At 38.6% G+C, this 22,789-nt stretch overlaps 1 protein-coding gene across 2 annotated transcripts; it reads right to left on the reverse strand.

The window, feature by feature from the left end:
• Positions 1 to 1,716: 1,716 nt before the first annotated feature.
• Positions 1,717 to 19,977, reverse strand: LOC117292986 (transmembrane protein 130-like). 2 transcript variants are annotated; one of them, XM_033775177.1, is made up of 9 exons: positions 18,876 to 19,977; positions 16,039 to 16,237; positions 14,571 to 14,731; positions 13,355 to 13,687; positions 9,048 to 9,250; positions 7,105 to 7,246; positions 6,396 to 6,480; positions 5,478 to 5,692; positions 1,717 to 4,404 (listed from the first exon to the last, which is right to left on the reverse strand). In XM_033775177.1, exons 3-9 carry the CDS (start codon positions 14,668 to 14,670, stop codon positions 4,154 to 4,156), a joined length of 1,329 nt encoding a protein of 442 aa, XP_033631068.1. In that variant the 5' UTR covers positions 14,671 to 14,731; positions 16,039 to 16,237; positions 18,876 to 19,977; the 3' UTR covers positions 1,717 to 4,153. The 2 variants fall into 2 exon arrangements, with proteins under 2 accessions (XP_033631068.1, XP_033631067.1); XM_033775176.1 differs by lacking the exon at positions 18,876 to 19,977 and adding an exon at positions 18,529 to 18,626.
• Positions 19,978 to 22,789: the final 2,812 nt, after the last annotated feature.

Raw genomic sequence — 22,789 nt, forward strand, 5'->3', positions numbered from 1 at the left:
TAAAATCTTCAAATAACTGCAAAGTTTTTAACACTTGCAATGTAGTCTTTATCTTTGTTTAAAGGCACTCAGCACCTTTTGTAATTGTCAAAGGCAATTAAGTATTCTCACTTGGTGTATCCAAACATGCATCAAATAACGAGTTCGTGAAAATGTTGGTTCAATTTGTCATCTCACAAAATTGTATTCTCACAATGTTTTATTCTATCAAGAGCTCTCCATTGCTCGTTTCCACATAAGTTTGTATAGTCAAAATTTTGTTAAAAAATTACCAATAGTGTCCAGTGCCTTTAAAGTTATTGGTTGTCACTTGATATTAAAAACAGCACAGGCTCGTTCTTAGGCCTGCCCCCTCTAAGATGAAACTTTGGGGGTGACAGCTAAATTTGTAGGACGTACATTATTTAATGTTATTTGATTTGATACATCTATTAAACGGTTATTCATAAACACCTCAGACAGTTTCGCTATTCCTATTGGTGGAGAGCGCGTCACGTGGGTGTATATAAACCTTTGTGTATGACCGGTAAAAAGTGTTAATTCATGGGCGTGACACGCGACCTTGCAGCTGTTCTTATAAGACAGTTTCTTCATTCCTATTGGTCGAGAGCAACGGCTGAAACAGTTGTGCCACATCATGCGATACGCGCGACGCCTACAGTATTCCCTTATATGGAGTTGTTTACCCAAGGGCGGCAGAGGGCTTAACCATTTCATAGCTGGAGGGGTGTCGTGTTGAAAGAAATCATTTAACAATTATAATTTTTGCATTTATTTTACTTTTTGTCCAAAAAGTGATGATGTTTTTGACCGAAAAGGTATTTATGAATGGGAATCAAAGTATGTTGAATCGGTTTTCAACTAGTGGTTTGAACCCGCCGAGGCCGGGTTCTGGATAATTTACCTCAACTTCGTCTCGGTAAAATTATCAAGAACCAGGCCTCGTTGGGATTAAACCACTAGTTGAAAACCTCTTCACCATACATTGACTCCCTTTTTAATGTTACAAACTAAATTAAGGGGACAAACCCATTATTTGTTTTCTTCTATTGCAATGAAGCTGCGCAGTTTAATTTTATTAAAGTCAGCTGGAAGTGGTATTTTTTCAAAATAAAGCTTTTGTCACTAATATATGTGTTTTGATGAGTGGAATGTGAATAAACAGTTAACTAAGGTTTACAAAAATCAGTTCTTATGTTATTTACAAATTTAAGAGTAGACCCCGACCCCAGAGGGCACTGTTCGTGACGTCAATCGAGGCAGACTTTGCCTGTAATGCGCAAAGTAAACACAATAGGAGACTTTCCAACGCTAGGTGGCAGCAGACATACCGGGTAAGTTTCCATTGTTTACGTAGTTCTGAACATGCGCATAATTCTGAGAACAATGGATTTACCCGGTAAGTCTGCTGCCCTCTATCGTCCCAGAAAGTCTCCCATTGCAAAGTACATGTACGGACCAAGTCGAGAGTTTGTACGTTTCAAAAGAATTTTTTTATTTTTTTTTCCGGCAATGCCGACCAGGTGTATTGCTGCTGAATGCAGAAAAACACTTTTTGAAATGTACCAACTCACGACTTGGACGAATGTACTTTGCACGTGTGTTTACTATACGCATTGCAGGCAAAGTCTGCCTCCATTGACGTCACACAAGGGGTAGGCGGAGTCAGCCCCCCAAACAACTTTATATATTTTTTAAACATATAAATCATGACAACCAATTACTAAAAAAATTGTTTTATTGTTTGTAAGCATATACTCTTATGTTTGAAAGAAAAAAAAACTCTATTTCCAAGTGACTTAAAAGATTACCAAATATTGAACACATTGAGTACAGTATTTAACAACAAATTATCAACCAGAAATTGATAAATAAAAAACATTCAATCATTAAAATGAACCCCTGTGTTTATGTCATTATGAGTGCAGTAATCAAAACATCAGAAAATAAAATTAAACGTACATTTAATAGTCAATCAAAGTCAATATATGGGCAGAACCCAAAGATGCATTCTTCTAGATAGAGCAGTATGTGAATATCAGAGTAGCTAAGGTGTTAAATGAACATTACACAAATGGTTTTTGCTGAAAACAGTTGCTTGCAGTGTAAGCACTTTATGTAATCCACCATATACATAAACTGTCATCATTTTTTCTTGCTCAAAACTCATGTTCCGGTAACTTAATATGTATATAGTATAGTACAACAAATATAACATGTTTTTTTTTCGGGTGACTAGTCGATGAGCTCCCCTCGGTATTGGAAGAAGTTTGTCAACTTCCAATACCTCGGGTAGCTAATATCGACTAGTCACCCTCAAACCATGTTATATTTGTACATTATACCTACTGATGAAGTCTTCATCACTTGACAAAATACAGACTTTACCAAAAACGAATACAACAACAAATAAATTACAAATATTGATATTCTTATAACAAAAATTTAACAAAAATTAAGTGAAATACAAAACAAACAAATCTCAATAACTACACAAATGTTATTAATAAAGGTTCAAGTGGAGCTCTTGAAAATGTGTTTGTTCAAATCAGGATGAATCAGTCTTCCTTTGACTTATTTTTGCAAACAAAAAATAATAAATATTTAATTATTAAACAAAAAGAAGAATGTATCTTTACTCTTCTTCGTAGCAGTCTTTGACTAATCTGAGCACAGAATCTGCATTTTGGTAAATAGTAAAACATCTGCATTGATCGTCGAAAAAAAAAAGTATTAAAGTGTATTGCACAAGGAATTACCAACCACAGAATTGAAGAACAGTTCTGCATGGATTTGCAGAGGCCGTACCCAGGCAACTGTATCTAATTTAGTGTCATTCGAATTGAAATGCATAGTAATGTTATTCATATAATACTGAATAATATAAAGGTAATACATAAGAAGCATACAAGGTGGAGCATGTTTTTTAAATATTTACAGCTGTACATGTATATTATGTACACAATGAATAAACCATGCAATACTATGGATACACTTGGCACATTTGTTGAAAATGCTATCAAAAACTTACATTGCAATATTAATTTCAGCTATTGAAAGTGTACAGTCCTCTTTAGACAAGTAAAAAAATCAGTAAAATACTTATACCCAAAATATAATTTGAAGTTTACACCAAGACCAAGAGAAGTGGGAAGATCAAGGACTGTAGGAACCTCTTCCTTTCTTGAGGGTTGCTCACTAATATCAACATTTTCACAAGTGTACAAATCAAACGCTGAAAATTGGAGTGGGGGGGATCTTAAGCCTGCCTTTTCTAAAATGAACTCAAATACAGATTTTTTCCCCAAATTTGTCTCATGCCAGCAATAGACATAATTTGTCACGTGAATCAGAGTGGAAACTAACAAAGCAAGCAATGCGCAAGTGCTTCTGACATACAAATAAGTGTTTGAATTATAGTATGCTCATGAAAATGCTGACAGTTGTGAGTGACCCCATTAAGCATTTAATCGATGCCATAAGGTTAAACAATGATGAAATAGTATAAAATGCGGACCTATGTACATGCGGCGCGCGCTGTGTAGACAAAATAGTGACCTCCATTGACCTGCACAATATGTTCTTCTCCAGTGACATCTTGTGCATCACATGAGGTCTATTAAATAAAGAAATTCAAAGGGCTACTCAATCCCTTTGTCACCCTTGATGGCTAAGCTCAATATACTTTCCTGTTTCTCAGAATCATAGGGTAATGCTAAGAGACTTTCAACACAGTCCACATTCTCAGGCGTGTCGTGGCTAGGCTGTCTAGTTCAATACCGGATCCAAACTCTGGTACTGCCAGCAGCAGAGTGTTGGTTGGATTCCAGGTCCTGACACTTGTGCCCTTGAGCAAGGCACTTTACCATGATTGCTTCACAAAAAGTTGGGAAGGTAGTGCATTCTCCTCTACCAACCAGGCTCCTTTATAAGATGATACCCATTTCTACATCCTTATTGACTGATAAGGGGGTAAACCTTGGTTCAGCCCCAGGAGTAGTGGCAATGTGCCGATGGTGGCAGTTGATTTGGGTTGATAGCCCAAATCAGTTTGATATAGCTCTCACCTAGAAGTGACCATCTGGCCTCGTGAGTTTGGCAATAACTCCTAAAAAACACATTACCCTTCCTTTTGGTAAGACAGTTTGGTTCATCATAACATCCGGTTTTTGTTTGTGTCTTTGGCAAATGGTATGTCCTCCCGACTTTCGTATCCAGACTGCAGTAGCAAGCTCGTACTTGGCTTGCGGCGCACAGAATTCTGGAAGTCAAAGTTGGCCACCTCAACGTGTTTATTTGCCTGTTTCCTGACGTAGCTGGTCAAAACGGCAATACAGAGTAAGCAGAATGCGATACCAACCAAGATGCCAAGGGTAAGACCAGTTACTCTCTGGGGAACCATCGCTGTAGAAAATCAACATAGAAAGATATGTTACATTTTTCAGTATAGATAAGTTGAAATATTGCGATAAATGTAGGCCTGGGCGACTAGTCGCACCTCAAATAGTCAAGACTTTGACAATAGTCGCTACTAATTTTTAATTCCAAAGATGCATTGCAGCATATTGTTTGCTAAAAGGATTGAAGGATTGTGTGTCCGATGTGTGATTGTGTTTCGTAAGTAAATTATGTTGTCGTAAATGGCCGTGAGCTAGGTAGGTAGGTTGTAGTACTCGTGGCTTCACGATAACCGAGTAGTTGAAAAACAGTAGTTGTAACCCGACTAAGCAATCGATAGTCACGACTCGGACAATTGTCGCCCAGGCTAAGTAAACTGGCCATCTTTAAGGGTAATTTGAAACATCACTGTCATGGGTTTCACATGAGAATAGCAGGCAATCATTGCACGATTGATTAGTGCATAACGCAGCCAAGTTATTCATTTGACACTTGACATGCCTTCAAGACAAATGCAATTTGCTCAGAAAAGATATCGTCTTTAACTGATTACACACACAATTAAAATGAAAAAAAACTTCATTAGCACTAATGGCCTCATTTCTGCCTAAGCAGAAAATAGTTCTTATAAGTTTTCTGCTTAGAAAAACTATACAGGAAACCAGTCACAAATGGTAGGTGACAAAGTATGTTGGCTGGTATCCAGTATTCTGGGAAGCAAAGGTAAATACAGTGTTTACACACTTGCTGAGAAAACAGCAACAAACTGTCACAGTATGTTTTTGAAGAATGTCAAATCCATTACGATCTGTGAAGTGACAGCAGGTACTAACCGACCGCATTTCTGGCCACAGCAGTCTTGAATGGAAACCAACCCTCAGAAATCTGAGAAATGATTCGTGCATAAATTAAATCTCAAAATTCTTCAGAAGATGGTCGGAGCTCACTGACCGAAACGTCGAGCAGAACCAACCTGCTCTTCTCAGAGCCACCACTACTCGCAAAGGAGATTTTGACATGGTGTCATTGCAAACCTTACTTACTTAGAACCTTCATTTTACATTTGTACACATACTTACAGATTGACTTGACATTCTTGTAGGTCTGGGAGAAGCTGACTGCATTTTGTGCATACACCCCTACACTGTAGGTCCTTGTATCATTAAACTGTGGATAAACCTCTAGCCTGGTTCGATTCGTCAGAACTACTCGTTTACATGGATGAGTAGTGGAGAGGGTTAGTGGATAAGGATGAGATTTTTCCACCACGAACCAACACAGAGATAAGGGTAGGCTGCAAAGAGAGGGAAATTGAGGAATTTGTTAGAAAAGAAATGATATTGACCCATTCACCCGATTTCAATAACCGCTTATTTTAGTGATAAATTGATAATTATAACAATTATTGATTAGGGTTTTTTGGGGGGTGCAAATGCCAGACCTCAAAGCTTTTTGTGGCCAAGTGGTTTAGTTCAACAGACGAAGCTCTGGTGTTGTCAAAGTCAGCAGCAGAGTTAAAGACACTCGATACTATTGGTAATTGTGAAAGACCAGTCTTCTCACTTGGTGTATCTCAACATATGCATAAAAAAAAACATGTCAAAATTTGAGCTCAGTTGGTCGTCGAAGTTGCGAGATAATAATGAAAGAAAAACACACCCTTGTCACACGAAGTGTGTGCTTTCAGATGCTTGATTTCGAGACCTCCAAAAATCTAGTTCTGATTTTTGCGGAGAGATCATAAAAAATGTTGAATAAGCTTCCTGTTCAGATCAGAGATGTCAGCTCACTCGCCTCATTCAAGACATTCCTTAAAGCTCACCTGTTCCAGCAGTTTTACTAACCATTCAACTGTGCCTCAGCGCCTCAGAACAAATTATTGACGCTCAACAATTGACCTTTGACTGATTGTTTGATAAAACTGATAGGTAAGTCTGCTGCCACCTAGTGTTGAAAATGTTGTATTGTAGTCAAATTACAATAGCATTTATTCCTACCTAGCATTGCAAACTATTTCATAGCGGTTTTTGGTTCCAACTTCCACATCAGTCGCTCCATGAATTGTCAGATTCCTGATTGCATCTACAGTGTGACAAAACACAACAAAATAAATCTCAAATTTGAAAACTGAATTTACAAACATTATAACTTACATTGTTGCTCAATTAACTTGATAAATGTAATTTAGTGTATTATTAAATTTCACAATGCATCATATCTTAAAGGCAGTGGACACTATTGGTAATTACTCAAAATAATTATTGGCATAAAACCTTTCTTGGTTAAGAGTAATGGGGAGAGGTTGATAGTATAAAACATTGTACAAAACAGCTCCCTCTGAAGTGACATAGTTTTCGAGAAAGAAGTAGAATTTGATTTCCAGACCTCAGAATTAGATTCTGAGGTCTCGAAATCAAGCATCTGAAAGCACACATCTTCGTGTGGAGTAATGAGGTAGCTGCTATAAAAACCACAATTCTCTTCAACATACACATTGTAAGGACATCCTACTTTTGATAAAAAGAATCTTTCAAGCGAGGTCATCACTACCCTTGTAAAACATTTCCGCTCTGTAATTTTTAATTTATGTCACTTCCTCAGGCTCTGTTTTCGAAAGGTCCATTTGCATGGGCCACTCAACGGTTATGCATTTGTGCAAGTAATAGATTTTGATGGAAGTTGATCTCACATTACATGAACACTTACCCATCGTCTGTATTCTGTAAGTCACTGTTCCCTTTTTAGTAGTCTCTCCCAATAAAGATTTGCGGTTGTTGTAGAAGATGGCAGTAATGTTAACAGTTATGCTATAATTCCCATATCTCGTGTACTTGTGAGAATTCAATGGCTGCAAAAAGGGAAAAAGCTTTAAGTTCAGTGTAGTCTTGGTTTAGCGTAATTTTGCAGCATACATGTACATGTAGTCCCTGAAATCGCAACATGAAATGTTGTCCGCATCACAAACTACTGGAGAAGACATAGTATTACACAAACATCTGGTTCAAAATCCAGATAAATAAAAAAAATTTAAAAATGAAATTCATTCGCTCGACCCCAGCGGCCCTGGTCTATACAAGACAGATGGGATGGGCTAATCATGTTGGGCAGATTCTTGAGCAGGAAGTACATCATGCGTGCAGTGTGTGTGTTGGTGAGTGTGATGCGTGATGGGACTGAGCATTAACCAATGAGCACGCTTGATACGTTTGCCTTCAACAAAGGTGCTAGGGATGAGCAAATGAAGTTCAGTGCTACTTATAGTGCATGCAGATGACCCTTTATGATGGTGTTAAGCACTTACTAGAAACCACTACCACCACAGGGACTGTTTTGCTAAGCAGAAAAAGGTTACCAGCCAAGGTACCATGTGACTGGTTCCCTGCTAATTTACTTACCTGAATGTTAGTTTGATAAAAACCTTATATTAAATTGGTTTAAAATGTCATTTCTTGATACTCTTTGAGAGTGATATTTGAAACATTAAACATCATCAGATTACTTGAAACAAGGCGTCGTTAATGGCATTTGGATTTATCTAAAATTTACTCTGGAAGGAGTGTTAAACACAATGGCATTTCACACCATTAAAGCGAGAGAAAATAAGACTCACATATGTTTTCTCAGTTCAGTTTCATAAGATAAAGACTGTATTTATTGGAAAGAGAGTGCTTAAGTGGCTATAATCATGGGGGACCCTCTTTAATTACAATTGTATAAATTGAAACTGAAACCACACTTCCTATTGCCCAATGTGAAACCTACGGCAAGAACTCCTTCCTTATCAGAACTAATTCAGGTCAATCACAGATATTACACCCAACCATACTGACCGCATTCCACCTTGTAAATGAAAAACACACTTTGCACAAGAAGTTCCTCCCTTTTGCACACAGATTTTTTGGGACTTTTTCTATTGTTGTTCTATTATTCCCTTTCTATAGAATCACTTAGTGGGGACCCAGTTTAACAACGAAAAACGCTGAAATGGGTTTCATTGTGTTTAAAAGTCCCCACATCTCTGGGTATGCCTACCCTTCAACAACCCTTAGATTTTGTTTCGTATCGGGAAAAAAACACATTAAAAAAAAAATTGGCTCCTGCACTAGTCACAAAAGTTGTCGCAGGCATACAGCAGCACTTGCACTGATTTTCCTATTTACACCAGGACTTCAATGACGCAGGCCAGCCATAAGCCATTATGAGATATGATGGACACATTACTATAACACTATTTGTTTTGGCCAAATTTGTCTGGTTTGACCCCTGGCGCGCAAGTCACATGCGGCGACTGTGCCATGCTCACCATTTTGGTGGTCAATTGGTTTACATGTAAATGCCGCGTCGCCTAAAATGCGGACTTCACTGAATAACGCATAGTGACTTTGCCCACCAAAATGGCGCATCTAAGATTATTCAGATTATTGTGATGATGACGTCAGGTGAATTGGGTCAATACAACCAAACCAAACAGTACACTCCTTTAGTGGCCACCATACCTCGAAAAGGCTTATGGAGGCCATGTCCTCTGTTGCCCCTGGTATTGGCCTTGGTGCCCCTTCAAAAGTTTATCATAGACCGATGGAAGTGCCCTTTGTAAAATGAAAATGGTCTTGCCCATTCAGAGATGAAATTCCAGGCCTGTTACTCACCTCATCCAGACCTACTTGTGTATACCCGTCACCAAACACCCAGTCATACATCAAGACTGCTCCTTTAAAATAGTCACTTGGGTCATAAATGTTGACGTTCATGTCAACAGACTGGTTGGTTGCTACCAAGGTACAGGATTCTTTACCGCTGGATGAATTGCAGAATGCTCCTGGTGATATGCTAAGATTGGCATTGATTGTTTCTGTAAAACGAAAACAAAAGAGTTTTTAGTTTAATAGGTTTTAAATTTGCATCGGGATGAAGAATATAAATATTTGTTTTTACCCATATACACCGATGTGTGTTTAGCACTGTGTAGGCCTACTCAGTACTTTAAAACATGTTTCTTATTTTATGCAATTTCGCGGAAACCAAGGCTAAAAGCCACTCTAGGTCAAAGGCTACAAAGAAGAAAACATAGAAATGCAGAAACTCAGTGGAGCTTCAGTAGATATAGATATATTCCTCTAACCCAAGTTCTGTGAAAAAAATCAGAGGCATACATTACATATTACTTGGGTGAGATTCAAACTCATGACCTTTGCAATTCTAGAGCAGTATCCAACCAAGGAGTTTTTAGTTGTAGTAAAGAAGCATCAAGAAAGATTTGGCAGGTCAAACAATAGGAAGTCAGTATATTACCAAGGAGTTTTTAGATGTAGTAAAGAAGTATCAAGAAAGATTTGGCAGGTCAAACAATAGGAAGTCATTCTCATTTTTTTAAAGGGATGCTGCAGTGAATTAAAATAAAACAGTTAATTTTGCTGTCATTTATTTCTAATATATGTATTGAACATCAACAAAATGTTTTTTTTTCCCCCCGACATATCTCACTTGCGGAATTAGCGAATAAGTCATGCCCCCCCCCCCCTTTTACCGCCCTCCCCCCTACCATCGACATCACGTCGGGAATTCAAACATATCGTAGGCAAAAAGAGTTTGGTCCCTAACTAGGCCTAACTAGGTACCAGGCCACACAGTGCACACGTCTCTATATGCACACAGCCAGGGGGCCAGATGGCTCGGGTTACCAACATGACGTCACGTTTATGCAAATGAAGGCTCCCTTCTAAGGGCGGGCTGGGTTCCCCTAATCTCTTGAAAACCATTTTTAAAATACTTGCGCATTTAACAAAAAATATAAACAAATATTTCAGGTTTAAAGCCATTATACACTTTCAGTACAGAAAAAAATCAAAAACAAATATCACAGATTTACAAATAATTTACAGGGTTTACAGAAGGTAATGGTAAAAGACTTCTCTTGAAATATTGTTTCATGAAATGCTTTACTTTTTGAGAAAACATTAAAACAATATCAATTCTCGTAAGCGAGAATTACGGATTTATTTGAAACACATGTCATGGCACCGCGAAACGCGCGGAAACAAGACTGGGCTTTTCCGTTATTTTCTCTAGACTCCGATGACCGATTGAGCCTAAATTTTCACAGGTTTGTTATTTTATGTATAAGTTGTGATACACAAAGTGTGGGACTTGGACAATACTGTTTACCGAAAGTGTATAATGGCTTTAAAAAGTCATGTTTAATCGTTTAAATTATAAAAAAAACCACTGCAGCCACCCTTTAAAAGTGAGGATGTATTTTGGCAACATGCATTTTCCGTCACAAGGTGAAATGCGGTCAGTGTGGTTAGAATTAATCTGTATTTGGCCTGAATCAGTTCTGATAAGGAAAAACTGTATGACGTAGGTTCTCCATTGGGCAATGTACAACTACAATGGAGGAAGTGTGGTTTTAGTTTCAATTTACATGTATACATGTTTGTAATTCAAGAGGGTCTCCATGCAATGTACACACTTTTCAATAAATACAGTTTTTATCTTGTGAAACAGTGGAAACTAAGATATGATTCTCTTAACATTGTAATAATTATAATAAACAGCATTTTAAATATGCTCTACTTAGAAAACTTAATCACAGCGCGTACAAAAATATTGTTATTTCACATTAAAATGATGTGAACAATAACGTTCTCTATGACATTTTAGTAACATCAAAGTATTGGTACATTGTATGTAACAAATGTTGTACAGATGCGTTTTCAGTTCACTGATTTTCTATGAGTCAATCAAAACAGAATAAAATTTTACGTTTCGACTAACAATTAGACTCCATGCAGTATGGAATATGTTATGTTGTTAACATACAATGGTGTTTCATGTTTCAAGTGTCACTTTAAAAGGGTATCAAATAAATTGAAATGTTATACCATTTGAACACTCTCTACCCCACTGATAGGCTGTATCAGTTGTCAAATGAATTCATCACAAAACTGGATTTGGCGTGTGATCCCCTTTTTAAATCAGCTATTTCTACAAGGTCAAACTTTGCATTAAAAACCTTAGCTTGTTATCAATAATAAAGAGAAATTCATAAAAACCAAATTTTGAAATTTTGAACCCACAGGCAATGTAAACTTCCTTTGTGATTGCATTCAGTACCAGCCTGCACCACAAAACAAATTCTGGGTTGAACGTGGGTTAAAATTACTTACAATTTGCAAAGTCTTTTCCTTCATGGTTTCTTACTTGATAAAAAAATGTTCCAGCCAAGCGACTGTTGTTTACTTTTTGTTCGAAAAGTTCTTCGTGAAAACATGTCTCTTTACATGTATTTAGTTTTCAAAAGCACAGGCAAGTATATTAGTAGGTGATCAAGCTGGCTCAGCAATGGTTTCTTTCCCTGCCTTTAACCTCTCATGGATCCTGGTCCGAATCCCACCTCAGAATGGAGCCTTGCATGTGCAATGGGTTTTTCAGTCCCTACCTTGTGTGGTCCCCCCCCCATTGGAATTTTCCTCCCACATCAAACACTTAACATTTCTTTTCTCACCCTCTCTCCCACATCAAAAACTTAACATTTCTTTTCTCACTATCTCTCCCACATCAAAAACTTGACATTTCTTTTCTCACCCTCTCTCCCACATCAAAAACTTGACATTTCTTTTCTCACCCTCTCTCCCACATCAAAAACTTGACATTTCTTTTCTCACCCTCTCTCCCACCTCAAAAACTTGACATTTCTGTTCTCACCCTCTCTCCCACATCAAAAACTTAACATTTCTTTTTGTTTACTTTTCATCGCAGGTTATTTGCACTAACATTTTACTGTTGGATGTATTAATAAAAAATAAACAACTAAAAAAAACCACAATTTTGGTGGTTGATCACAATGAGTCACCATACATGGATTTCTTTTTTATAGATAAAAGGGTTTCAGTTCAAGGGTACCAGGAGACACAAGTTCTATTGTGCAGTGCAGTGTATTTTACACTATAATACATGTATGAACAAGGAAGGACAAATTCCAGCAGTAGTCAGATACATTGTGAATATGTGTACATTACTGATCATAATCACAAACATGATTAAAGGAACACCTTGCCTCAGATCGGACGAATCTGTCTATGAAAAGCGTTTGAAACCGTTTGTTATAAAATGCATAATGGTTAGAAAGATGTTTTAAAAGTAGAATATAATGTTCCACACAAATATGCCTCAAAATTGCATGGTTTCTCTTGTACGTCGTGAACTAACGCGGCACACCCTTTCGTGGAGTCAAGTTTTTGACTCCATAAAATGGCCGACCACGTTAGTTTGCAAAGTAAAAGGAAAACCATGCAACTCGAGGCATGTTTGTGTGGATTAATTATATTCTAGTTTTAAAATTTCTTTCTAACCATATCTATTTCACAACAAACAGTTTCAAATGCTTTTCATGGACAAGGTAGACCAATCCAAGGCAACGTGTTCCTTTAAACATGGAGAGTTCGCTATAAGCTACACTGTTTACCATTGATACCATGAGCTGAGCATTACAGTGCTTTTCTTTTATTCCACTGTTTGGCATTTATGATAAATAGTGAGATGAAGTTAAAGATAAACCCATTAATGGGTCCAATTGATAAATTCACTAAATAGTGAGAAATTCATGTGTCAAATGATCTGTGGATAATTGTTCAAACTATTTTTTTTCAAATGGCTTAAGGGATTTGTGAAAAATTTATTTTGTGCCACCAGCACTTAGCAACTGCAATTTATTTACATTTTTAAAATCAATCTTAGCTCTATGAGAAATCGGCCCCCTGGTCAATCTTTCTAGGCACATTTTGCTTGGTAAAACTACCCAAGAGGCATGGTTAAGTTATTAGCCGGTCGGGAAAGTTACCCAGGCGGTTCGCACTGGACTTAAAATTGGTAAGTTACCTATTGGCTCAGTTAGTTTGCCCATGGTTTTCCCAAACTAAGCCCAGTGCGAATAGGGCTATAGAAAAGCTCTTACCTGTTATTACAAACTCTGATGTGTTTACTGCAATGCGACGATACCCAATTAATTCCCAAACTCTGACAGTAACTTTCAGCGAGTGTCGCCCTTCGTCTTCTGGACAAGAGTAGACTTGTGTGTAGTTACACGTTAGGTTTTGCTTCATGTGAACGGTTTGTACCATCCCGCAGATTGTCTGCTCCCAGGAATAATCATATAACATCTTTTCCTGGTGTAGAGTGGGCAGTCGTTCATCTTTCTGGCCCAAGAAGCTGAGAGTTGCTCTAAATGTTGTGTTTGAACCGAGAATTGTTGGCCCATCATTAGTTACCACCAGTCTGGCCTCTAAACCTAAATTGGAAAGGACGGAAAATTTAAATATAAAACTGTCCACATATATATCTGTATCTCTTTGTAAAGTTCTGTTATAAACACTACATGTCAATCATCAAGGTGTTATTTATATAGATCACTGCGCAATATAAATGTCTGTATTATTATTATTATAATTACAGGAAAAAATATGTGCTCAAGCTGAAACTTTGTATGTATTCAAGCTGGGATGCGTAATTTGCTCTGTCCCCCACGAGCCTGCCTGGAAGACAAGGTCCACTATTAAAGCATGACCTAAAGGGAAGGCCCTTGCCCGACTTGGTTTGGGGCCTGGAACACAGCCTGGACTTGGTGCAACGACGTCTTCCTCGCGCACGGCAAATTCAACAAATTTAACATCCCGTTCTAAAGACTCCATCAAATGTCAAATGACGTCACATCCCTTAAGCAAGACACTTAACCATTGCTTCGTCATTCGAATGGGACGCAAAGCCGTTGGTCCTGTGTGTTGTGTTGTAATTGATATGGGCTGTGTTTAAAAATGAGAGGCCGTACAAAATATGTGCCGTTCAACAACAATAATAATAATAATTTGGAGGGCTAATCATCCTTACTCGCAGCTTAGAGCTGAATTGCAAAGGATGCGGCTACATCGTGTTCGAGAAGCAGGCATGCCAGCCACATCAACCCATTATGACCGTGGAGCACAGCCAAAATCGAAATGTTTAAAGTATATAAGACTTCAATATTCTATTATTATTTTATTTTCGTATATGTAACTTTAATGCTCAGGTGTTCCTGGACAAACACTTCATCTGTAGTTTCTCTTCTCTTCTTCCTCTTTTGGGGGCCTAAAATAAAAAAATAAAGAGCAAGAATATTTTCCCTAAAGAAAACTTACAACTGACTGCATGATACCGGTTGGATGACTGTATTACGGTAACAGCAAAGAGTGTGATCAGTCGCTCCATCAGTCCCTGCTTGATGGACCCACCAATCATCTTGTTGATGTAACCACTGACTCTTGCTGTAGGTGACTGCTATGTTTTTACTGATGTTCCTCTGAGGAAATAAAATAAGTTGATACAAATTAACAACTATAATAGACATCTGTAGCTTCAAAAAAGTCTTTCTCTTTGTTAGCCCAATAAAGAGAAACACCACCTGTCTTACACATAATAAGTACTTTTTCTGCACATAATATCTGGTTATATTTTTGAGAAAAGTGACACAGCCGAGCAAGTTGCTTACCAACCAAGAGGACCAATATTCAAACAGTAGTTCATGGCCTGATTTGTTTATCCTAGTGGAGTCTTTCTGGAACGATATTGACAACACAACACACGTCAACATGCATACTGATGTATCAGAAGCAGGTTGTATCAGAAGCAGTCAAGTATAACCAAATAATGGAAAGAGGGGTAGAAATGAAAGAGGGGTAGAAAGTAAACAGCAAAGCAAGGGACGGACAATGAAGGAGAAGACAAAGGGGATATAGGGAAGGGGCAGGTTTAACAACACAAGGTTGGACACAAAAGAGACTATGTCATAACATTCTTCCTGTTCATCCATGGTCAAACATGGGAAGAGGGAGAAACTTGTTCTTTACTTCTTCTTGGGTGTTAAGAACATGGGATTGAATGGTCTGGAGCTTATCCTTACTCAGATGGATGAACAGTCAGTCTGTGATTACCTAGTGTCTAAAATGGCCTGTAAAATCATGTCAGAATTGGAGTGATTAAAAACAACATCAAAGGTGGAAAAAGAGAGAAACTTGTTCTTTGCTTCTTGTTGGATGTTGAGAACAAGGGTTTGAATGATTTGGAGGTGCTTTATTATCCACAGTTTATCCCCACTCAGATGAATAGTTTGTCTGTGATTACCTTGTGCCTAAAATAGCCCGTAAAATTGTGTCAGAATTGGAGTGGTTAGAAACAACATCAAAGGTGGAAAGAGGGACAAACTTCTTCTTTACTTCTTGGGTGTTAAGAACATGGGGTTGAATGGTCAGGAGGGTCTTTATTATCCCACCCCACTCAGATGAACAGCCTGTCTGTGAGAACCTAGTGCCTAAAATGTCATGTCAGAATTAGAGTGGTGAAAAACAACATCAAAGGTGGAAAGAGAGAGAGAAACCTCTCCTTCTGCTCGGATAACTCTATGGTTTCGCCTTTCAATTGCGGAAAACTCTGCTGGAAGCCACAGAATGTGCCTAGTATTACAATTAGTCTTCCACGAGCTGCACTATATGTAGGTAGGAGGTCTACCTAAGAAACACAACACTTCAGCAATATGGCCCCATTAATCTGCTCGCCTTCGTGGACTTAAAAAAAAAATTTCATTGCCCACCATTAAATATGAATACATACCTTCCAAATCAAACTTGGTCTTTATTCAAAATGCTGTGTAGTCTTTCCCCTCTGATGATGGTTCAGTGAATTCCAAATCAGTGATCTTCCAAAGCAACTCCAAACCATAGACATAGCATTGAGAAAAGACCAACTGTGCTCCAACACAAGTGCAGAGTTTATTGACATAAAGAAATGCACACAGAGCTGTCCACAAGATCTGCAATGAACAAAGAAAGGCAGGCAAATAAACATCAGCATTACATTATGGTTTACATGTACTGTAGTAAACAATTACATAATCATCTCTCAAACATTTCCCCAGAGGTAAAGCACAAGCTGCCTGGCCTTGCTGATTATATAATAACAACTGCTCAATGGCTTGGTAAACTCTCAAGTTTTCAACTTATAATTGATTTTTATATTATCAGGGCTCAAATTTGAGGGGATAATCCTAAAGACTACACACGGCTTGTTCATCCAAATTTCTACTGGACCAGATTGTACAAGATTAAAGATGCACTATGTAGTTGAAAAAATGGTAGTCACGACTTGACTAAGCAATCAATATAAATATTGACTGCTATGAGGGGCACAGTAATTATAGGCCCTCTGTGCTGTCAAAACCATGACTATGCTCTCAGGGAAACCATGACTATGCCCGCAGCCAAGCTGAGGGCGTCATGGTTTTTACATCTCCGAGGGCCTACAATTTATAACATGTGCCTCAATTATTAAGCAGTCAAAGGCCTATTACAAATAAAGATTCTTCTAATCTTTATTCCCTGACTAGGGTGAAAGGTAGTCTGCAAAGAAAGGTCACAGTTCTCGCCGTGACACACAACGCTAGTCGTACACACGTATTTGAACCATTCAGGGTGGGCACAGTCGAATGCTATGCCCCAGGCATAGTTAACTATGGGTGCGTTCGATAAGTTTCCCTGGGTCGACCTCGCGATGCTCACTCGGTTGGGCCCCTGACAAGACCTAATCGAGCGATAACACTTGCCCTCTCGTGGTGCAGACGGCATGCACCTCGGGTCACCCCCAAGTGACCAACTCCACAAGCAGAGCATTGGGGGCTGATCCGGGTGAGCCCCTGGAATGATGTCAATTTGAACGTACAGGGGAAGACCAAGGTCAACCCAGGGAAGCTAAACGAACGCACCCAGTGATGTCATCTTGATAGAAGAAGGGGTCCAAGCTATTTCCATGACTCCATATTTAACCAATTAGGTTTGATTCTGAGGTAAAACTGCGACTACAACACTAGTCCGAATCGCCCAGGCTTACCATGGAGGAAGGGCTTACTATGGTTATGAAGTCATGACCAATGGGACTTTAAATACAGTGGACACTTGGTAAATGTCAAAGACCAGTCTTGTCACTTGGTGTATCTCAACGTATGCATTAAATAACAAACCTTTGAACAATTGAACTCAATCGGTTATCAAAGTTGGGAGATAAAAATGAAAGAAAAATTAAACACCTTTGTCACACAGAGTTGTGCGCTTTCAGATGCTTGATTTCGAGACCTCAAATTCTAAATCTGTTGTCTCGAAATCAATTCGTGGAAAATTACTTCTTTCTCTAAAACTACGTCACTTCAGAGGGAGCAGTTTCTCACAATGTTTTATCTATACTATCAACCTCGCCCCATTACTTGTTACCAAGTAAGGTTTTGTGCTTATAATTATTTTGAGTAATTACCAATAATACAGCAAAAGAGACCAGCTAAAACAGCAGGAGTTAGAAAGGATAAAACACAGAGAAATATGGCCACACTCGTAATCAAAAGAGGTTTAATGATAATAATTATTTTGAGTAATTACCAATTATAGTTGGTTGCGATTATGTAACCCTCCTCCCGACGGCCGCACAGGCCCGTCGGGAGGAGGGTTACGTTATCGCAACTACATAGTGTCCACTGCCATATAAAACTAGCAATAACTGGGGAGCAACTTTATTCCAGATTATGTTTGTAACAGGGACTGACATTTCAAGCAAATGGTGAGAAAGGCATTTTATAAGTTTAACAAAAATACGACCGAGTAATTTCTTAAAAAATAACTATTTTTTATACCGTTTGCCTGGTAAGCACATTTATCACTATCTATCACATTCAGTAGAGATTCAGTTTTATACAAAACAAAATAAAGGGGAAAATGTTGGCTTTTTGTACCCTCCAAGTCACAGTCCAAAAAGTTATCTTTGGGTTCCAAAAGGAGCCGTTGATATAGTGTGGAAGTCGTGTGGACAGTCCCACATGACACATACATATATCATAACTGGTCAATGGGACTTTCTACATGTACGTACGACGACAGCACGACGAGTCCCACGCGAAATGGCAATGAGGCAACACTCACAATCACATGATTTTATTATTGTCCTTGCTCAATTAAAACACAGCTTTAAAAGTACAATTCCTCTTCTAGAAAATCCTCTTAACCCCATCAACTCACTGTTTTGTTTTAGAACATCACAAATATTATTTTGTCTACTACTTACGTGCAATTCTTCAGCACCTTCACCTAACGTCCGTCGATGTCGGTTTTTTCCCATAACCGATATATCGAAAATTTAATATCGAGTATACTCGATATATCGAGTATTTCCCGCGCGCAAGATGGAAGCCTAAAAACAGCACTTGGTATACTCATGGAGGTAGAAATATATATACCATAGACTGACAGTTTAATAGGGTTACATTTCAACCTGTTTTTGTCTGATCTCCCGAACTTGTTTGTAATCCAAACAATTTCAGATTGCGTAGTCCCGCCCCGATTATTTCTGGTTTTACAACAAAGTATGATCGCCGCTACCGCTGGCTTGGCCAATTATTGGTGAACGCTCACCACAATTCTCGACAGCTTTCGACAGCTATCGAATGAAGGTTGCGCATGCGTCCGACTCGAATGGTTCAGTCAGTGTTTTCAGTGCGGAAATTTATTCTTCTTTTCGATCCAATCTCCGGTTGTAATTCTTCTGTAATCTCTTCGTATTCCAGTAAAGTAACGCCTCCGGTTCAACTGGTGTTGTTATCAATAGGATTGGTTCATCCAGTGTTGGATATTTTTCCTCTTTTATCGATCATGGAGTCATGTAAGTCGACGATCTGTATGATTAATTAGTGTTGCCAACAGAGGGCGTCCTAGCGTTCCTTCTACACACTACAGTCGGAGTTACAGGATTGCTGTATATGATTTCTTAAGGATAATTTTCGAACAGATAATTGTACTCTTGGTTAAAAACAGCCCCTCACACATTACTACTAGTACTACCCATAACAGATGTGATCAACTCAAACGATTATGTCAACTTCAACTAGAAGTTCATGCCATCTTCATCATCCTTGTCTCCCCGGGTCATCCTTATGGATTGTTCTTGCTATCATCTCGTTGTTGTATATTGGCAGCGTCATTTCATTTACCTGCAAGTCAATCCTTCAAGCAGGTGATGTGGAGTCCAACCCTGGCCCCCGCCCTCCTAAATATCCATGTGGGGAATGCAACCGAGCATGTACGTCCTACAAGGGTGCCAAAGCTAGCATACTTTGTGAACCAGATGTGAAGCCCATCTGTAACAATATATACAAAGTATATGGGTTGAGCCAAAATTAAAAATTTGAAGTCAGAAAAAACTCAAAGTTTAACGGCTTCATGTTTTAAGTATGATTTGCCTGTGAGCTTGTTAGAATTCCTTGGGAAAAAACCCGAAGGGGTTTTTAAAAAAATGAACATGTACAACAATCCTGGAAAATATCGTCTTAAAAAAAAAAAATTCTGTTACAATATATTGTATCGTGTTGATAATAATATCGTCATATCGTCCAGATTTGGTGTATTATGTTGCGCCCAGAAAGATATTTCATAAGTTATGTTGTCTTTTAACTATCAAAACACGAAATAAACCTTGTCAGGGGGCTACTCTGACCGGGGCGACTTTGTTGGGGGCATCATTGTTAGGGGGCAAGTTTGTACCTGGAGGGGGCGAGCTTGCTGGGGGCAACTTTGCAGGGGACAACTTTGTGGGGGCCACTTTGTCAGGGGGTGAGATGACTGGTTTCCGTACTACCTAGAGTGCCTATATATGTACCAGTGATAGCTATTGTACAGTATTTTGACTGCTGATGGTGAAGGCATACTATTGCTAGGCACTAGTGGTCTTGGAAACCTTTCCGTGTTCTGCCACCACTTTTTTGCTTATGTTTACAAAAAGGAATATCACATAGAGTAATTCCAGGCGAGGATCCAGGGGGTAGGGCCAAGGGGGCACGTGCCCACCCCTCCCCCCCGGGTAAATTAAAATTTTAAAAAGGCGAGAGGAATGTTCCCTTTTCATTTAAATTTTGTACCAGAATTATCACAAGGCCCCAACACTATTTTGTGGATAAACTTTTACTGCATTATTCGTATTACTTTAAGTCATTTCAGATAAAGTTAAAGGGTCCACTAAATGTCTCTGAGAAGGCCTTAGATTGCACCTGAGAGCATCTATGACATAAAGTTTTCCCAGGGCCCTAAAGCGGGCCCCGGTAATGGCGTCATGCTTCACGCTCGCAATTTCAGATAACAAAAACACTTATCGACAATGTCAGCGTAAATTCAGTTTATTGTCAACAAGAGGGAGAAGCATCTCACTGATAGACTCAAGAGATGTGTGATTAAAACTTTCTTGGAGTCGCACAATATTGTACATAAGTTTTCCAGTAAAATTAGATGACTGATATTGATTAAAAATGCTTAGTGTTTCTTGAACTTTGTATTTAGGCACACGGAGGCTTGATTTTTTCGGCACAAAAACTCCAAAAGCTCATAGCTCCCGTGGGCTTCACCCCCTGGACCCCCACCGGTGCTTAGCCCCTGGGCCCCACCCCTTAAATTTCTTTGAGCAAAAACAAAGTATGACTTACCAGGTAAAATCCATTGTTTTCGGTAATGTGCGCATGCTCAGAACTACGTAACCTGGAATTTACCTGAAAAGTCTGCTGCCACCTAGCGTCCCAAAGTCTCCCATTGTGACCCGTTGACTTGCCCTAAAAATGGTCCTATTTGCTGAGAGGTGTAGGGATATACTTTTCAAGATTGATGCTTGGAGGAACCCTACGGGGGCCAAGGACTCCCTTTATAAAATTGAGCAGAGGATTAAAGTTCAAGTGTCAATGAATAATGTTCTTTATACTGTACAAACTTTGAGACTTCGAAATCTATTATTTTCGTCTTTTTTTGACTGTCGCATTTTTCACTGTATGCTGTGTGAGCTTATTAAGTGGGTGCACACACAACTCTGGAGTGAAAGAAACCAGATGTGTGTGTGAGAGATATCTCTTATCCAGTAAAATCGTGTTGCGATATCGGCGACTACGCCAACAAAATGAACGCCTCGAATCGAGACTAATTCACATGCACTGCCCTTGTTCACCGGTTTTCAATCTTTGGATTTATTACAAGCCAGGTAATTACAACGGGATGCATTGTTGAGTCAGCCATGACCTTTGGAACACAACAAGGCACAAAAGAAGTATTAAAGTCACCAACCTGTTATTTAAAGACACTGGACACTAGTTTGGTAAAAAATGTCAAAGACCAGTCTTCTCACCTGGTGTATCTGCATATTATGCATAAAATAACAAACCTGTATTAGTTTTAACTCAATTGGTCAGCCGAGTTGCGAGATAATAATGAACGAAAAAATGCCCTTGTCACACGAAGTTGTGTGCTTTCAGATGCTTGATTTCGAGACCTCAAATTCTAAATCTGAGGTCTCGAAATAAATTCGTCGAAAATTACTTCTTTCTCGAAAACTACGTCACTTCAAAGGGTGCTGTTTCTCACAATGTTTTATACTATCAACCTCTCCCCATTACTTGTATTCAAGAAAGTTTTTATGCTTATAACTATTTTGAGTAATTACCAATAGTGTCCACTGCCTTTAAGGCAGTGGACACCATTGGTAATTACTCCAAATAATTTTCGTCATAAAACCTTTCTTGATCAGGCAAATTACAATTATTTGTGACTGGTATTTCTTCTTATAGCAGTTTGGTAATTATACTCAAAATAATTATAATCATAAAACCTACTTGTTAAACTGCAAAAAACACATGGTAAGTGCGGATTTTTCTTGAGAAAAGTTTTATGTCTGGAGAAAGGTAATACGTTTGTTGCTTTGGCTGTTAAAGGCAGTGGACACTATTGGTGATTGTCAAAGACCAGTCTGCTCACTTGGGTGTATCTCAACATTATGCATACATAATAACAAACCTGTGAAAATTTGAACTCAATCGGTCATCGAAGTTGCGAGATAATAATGACAGAAAAAACACCCCTGTCACACGAAGTTGTGTGCTTTCAGATGCTTGATTTCAAGAACTCAATATCTTTAAATCCGAGGTCTCGAAATCTACTTTGTGGAAAATTACTTCTTTCTTGAAAACTACGTCGTCAGAGGGGAGCCGTTTCTCACAATGTTTTAAACTATCAACAGCTCCCCATTACTCGTTACCAGGTAAGGTTTTATGTTAATAATTATTTTGAGTATGTACCAATAGTGTCGACTGCCTGAAAATTTGCTACACACAATCATGAGTCGGTGAAATTCAAGAGGCGCAGGCAGGATGGAAGTTTGTGACAAAACGTTACTGCTTTATTTTAGGCGTATTTGCAACGGTCTCCTTCACTTGTCTGCTCTCGCCGAATGCCAGTTAAAAGAATTGCAAGCGAATCTAGAATTAGAAACTTCAAACCAAAAACAATTCGCTAATCCCCCA

Source organism: Asterias rubens, chromosome 7 (genome assembly GCF_902459465.1).
Source record: "Asterias rubens chromosome 7, eAstRub1.3, whole genome shotgun sequence".
Classification (NCBI taxonomy): Eukaryota; Metazoa; Echinodermata; class Asteroidea; order Forcipulatida; family Asteriidae; genus Asterias; species Asterias rubens.